At 41.3% G+C, this 3,970-nt stretch overlaps 1 protein-coding gene across 1 annotated transcript; it reads right to left on the bottom strand.

Moving 5' to 3' along the window:
* Window positions 1-1,165: 1,165 nt before the first annotated feature.
* On the bottom strand, window positions 1,166-2,989 carry LOC104436714 (E3 ubiquitin-protein ligase RDUF1). Its single transcript, XM_010049576.3, has one exon. It carries the CDS (start codon window positions 2,685-2,687, stop codon window positions 1,581-1,583), a length of 1,107 nt encoding a protein of 368 aa, XP_010047878.2. The 5' UTR covers window positions 2,688-2,989; the 3' UTR covers window positions 1,166-1,580.
* Between the last annotated feature and the right edge of the window lie 981 nt (window positions 2,990-3,970).

Genomic DNA, 3,970 nt, shown 5'->3' with positions numbered 1-3,970 from the left:
ATAACCCCAAGTTTTAGGCTGTCAATCTTCTCACAAGTCCTCTACAATGAGGTGCTTTAACGGATGGATCAAATTAATCAAATCCAGAGGAAAGAAATGAAAAAACACCAATGCAAAATTTCTTTAATGTTCATGTGTAGACTTTATGCTTTATTCTGATCACAAAGATCCCAGAAGTCACATAAGCATATAACCTGGCCATGAAAATGTACATGCAGGCAACTAGCAGACATAGTACCTAAAACCTTCTTCTTGGTTGACAGTACCTTAGTTTATTACTTAAGCAAAATAAGTCAGAACGGCAAAAGCATCGGAAGTCCATCAAGACTACTTAATAATTTATATCCAATTAAAGGAGTCAAACACAGCAAACACCAAATAGCGTTTTTCGGCCATTGGGTGAAAGAAAATACAGTCTATGACAAGCTTATTTCTGAATGTGGACATGCTACCAGATGGAGACTTGTGACAGTAACACCACGAAATTCTCATGGGCAGCCTAAGTCAATGGACACAGTCAAGTTTCCGTTCTTTTGCTAAAGGAAAAAGTGCTTAATTTATCCCCAATATACCACTAAACTGCAACCTCTGGATTCTTGCCCTAAGAATCAATAACTATCATCTTGAGTACTAAAATGAAGCATTTGAAAGGATATCTTGTAAAGGATGAAGCTGCTAATTAGCTCCTTATATCACTGATCAGCAATTAGAAGACCAAAGCAAATGAATTGTCATGTTCCAGAGTCATTATTCACAAACCCTGTCAATGCAATTAGTTGAAAAAGGCATTTCATAGCAGCAACTGAACATACATGGGATCCATCTCTTAAAGCAGTTAGTTAATCAAAGAAGATCGTAATCAAATTGTGAAAAAATACACAACTTCGAGCAGATAAAACAAGCACTTGACCATCAATGGGAGACATCTCATAGACGTTAGAGTAGATAACACTGTACTAAAAGGTAACCATTCACTCTTACATAAAAGGCCCTCAGTACTTCACTAAACTTGTGGAAATTTCTGTGAGGAGCAGAACTATGTAAAGATCTTCATAATGGCCCACAAATTGTACAGGACCAGTGATGCATACAACTACTAGGAGAGTAAACATCAGGTTGCGTTAAGTTAGAATACCCGAATAGTATCTTATATGGAACCAGAAAGGACACAAAAGATGAACAGGCAATTTGATAAATTAGAATGGAGAAAAAAAAAATTGCTTTCATAACTTTTGAGCCACCAAAAACTGATAAGAGCTCCTCTAATATAGCTAGCGGCAGAGATGGAGCCATACACAATGACCTATTCTCTACCTCTGAAAGCCATATGCATTGCATGAGAAACTTCTAACTTGTTCTGGCCAAAATTTGTGTGGACACACACCCTTACACAATTTACCCCTCAAACAGATGACCTTCGAAAGAGAGCTTCTTCATCCTACTTCCATTGGTGTTATTATCTACAATAACTGTGCAAATGTTCCACCTTTGCCATGTATCAAATTGAGCCAGCCAAATGCACCATCAAGTGCAGACTAATTTGAAGATGAGAGAAATGTTGACAGCTGCTTCCTCTTATACTAGAACAGGGCTTGGCTGCGCCTCCGTGCAGATCTAGCAAATACAGCAGTTAAGTGACTTCTCCTCATAGACCCTGGTTCAGGATCAGCACCTGACCTGGACGATGAAGTTCGAAACCTCCCAAAGAATGAAATGAAACTGCGAAATGCCCGACGCAACCCACTTCTCTCTCTGGATCTCCTATTATTTGACTCCCATGAAACCCTCCTTGGAACCCCGCCAGCATTGAACCCACCACCATCCATTTCAGTGTAAACAACGGGCAACTCCCTCTCAGCAGCTCTTCTTCCCCCTGTAAACCTCCCCACCGCAAACCCACCACGCGGGAGCCTCCATATCGTCAACCCCACTGAATCCTCTTCTCGAATCCCATCTCTATCATTCACATTGCTCACACTGCTTTGTATATCACTTGCCAATTCATGCCTACATACGGGACACGAATTCCTTATTAAAAGCCAGGGCAATATACAATCTGCGTGGTAAATGTGCTTACAAGGCATTTCTCTAGCTTCACCATGAAGCTCAAAAGCTTCCTTACAAACTGCGCAATGCGATTCAGTATCTATATGATTCCCAATGATCCTAACCACAGGCATAGACTCGATCGCAGCCTTTGAAGCCGGGGAATTCTCTAACCTTCTAGTCCCATTTATCTCTAACTGAGCCAGTTGATCAAGCAACCGATCAAACCCCGAACCCATCAAGAAATCCGACATACTCGCGGGCAACGGCCGCAACCCAGAACCCGAACCGTCATCATAGTACAACTCGTAATTGTTACCTCCTTCGACCACAATCCCTTCGTCGCCGCCATCAGCTCCTCCACGGAGGACAATAACCGGATTAAAAGGGGATCTGTCGCTGCCGTTCCTCCTCCTGCGCCGCAGCGAGGGGCTCGCGCTGCGGTCCGAATCGGAGCTATTCCCGGCGTACATGGCGGCCGCGGGGAACCGGTGGTGGAGGGGGATCGCGGACGGGGACTCGAGCTCTTCGACGCACCCGCTGCCGCAATTGGGGCAGTTGATCGAATCCGAATCGTGGGTCTCGACCCGAATGACTTGATTGCAGCTGTGGCACCAGTACGAGCAATCCACGGACGCCATTGATAACGCCCAGCACGGAACTCGGACTAGACCTCCGATTCTGTGCGGGGGGAAAAAGAAAAATTGGATCTTGGGGTTGAATCAGACCAAAGGATCGAGATTCAGAAGCGATCGGATGAGAAAGTAAAGGCACGGGAAGGGAAATGAGGAATGGATTGCGAAATTGCGAAGCGGAAGAGGAGGAATTGAAGGGGGAGCGAACCCTAATTTTGCAGGAAATCAGAGAGAGAGAGAGAGAGTGGTGGATGGGTGGATGGAGGGAGGGAGGGAGGTTGTGCTGTTGGGGGAAAAAGAGAAGCCTCTTCTGCAGTAAGCATAAAGATGGCGTTTGCGTGGCGATTAAGCTTTTTTCGATTTCTTTTTAATGGATTGATTGGCCTTCTGAAAAGTAGAAGCAAAAGCACATTAAACTTTGTTTCGTAAATTTATTTTTTAGAAAAGCATTTTCTTTTCAAGCTTTTTTTTGTTTTGTACAACATGGATTCTAGCTATGAGGTAAATCTTTGCATGCTAAGCAAGAAGATCACAAGTTGCCAATTCTATTTTGATAATATATATATTATGAAGTAGTTAATGGGGATAGCATCATGACAAATATTATATGTGTCCCTAATAAAATAAAAGAGATTTGTCTTTCTTTAGTTCAAATTGCAAGCTACAACTCGCCTATAAAGAGGATGCTAGTAATTGTTCGTCGGTCATACGATAAGGTCTTCTTGACTCTTATTGATGTATTTATATTGTAGCTTTTAAGGTAATTATAGGTTTTGGGAGGCAATTCTATTTGGCCAATAAAAATAGATTTCAAGCTCTCTTTTTTTTTTTCAGTTTTCTTTAGCTTAGACAATTTATCATGAAAATCAAAAAAGTATAAAGTAACCTTGTACTGATTGTTTGAAAAAACATTTTCCTAAAACCCAATCCTTGTATCATTTATAAAAATAAATAAACAAAAAATGACAATATTTATTAATTAGGCATGACTAACAAGTGTTCTTAGTACGTTCACTAATATGATTATTTTTTTATTGGGTCACGCTTTTTCCTCTCCTTTCGTAGCTAATACACTCCCTATTTTAGTATTTTGACCATGTTATCCTCCACGGGTCTCTCTTTTTTTTTTTTTTTTTTCCTTTCCAGCATCCTCTTTTACTATTCTACCAAAAGTGTTCCCTTTTTCTTTCTCTCAAATGTGATGCCCCTTTAGTTTCTTTCCTTTTCTTTTCACGTGGGTCCCTTCCATCTTTATCTCCCGGCAGACAATATTCGTTGTCGTGTCGATG

Source organism: Eucalyptus grandis, chromosome 1, assembly GCF_016545825.1.
Source record: "Eucalyptus grandis isolate ANBG69807.140 chromosome 1, ASM1654582v1, whole genome shotgun sequence".
In the NCBI taxonomy this organism is placed as follows: domain Eukaryota; kingdom Viridiplantae; phylum Streptophyta; class Magnoliopsida; order Myrtales; family Myrtaceae; genus Eucalyptus; species Eucalyptus grandis.
Note: the sequence above shows the minus strand (reverse complement) of the source record. Positions and strands in the feature narration are given on the sequence as shown.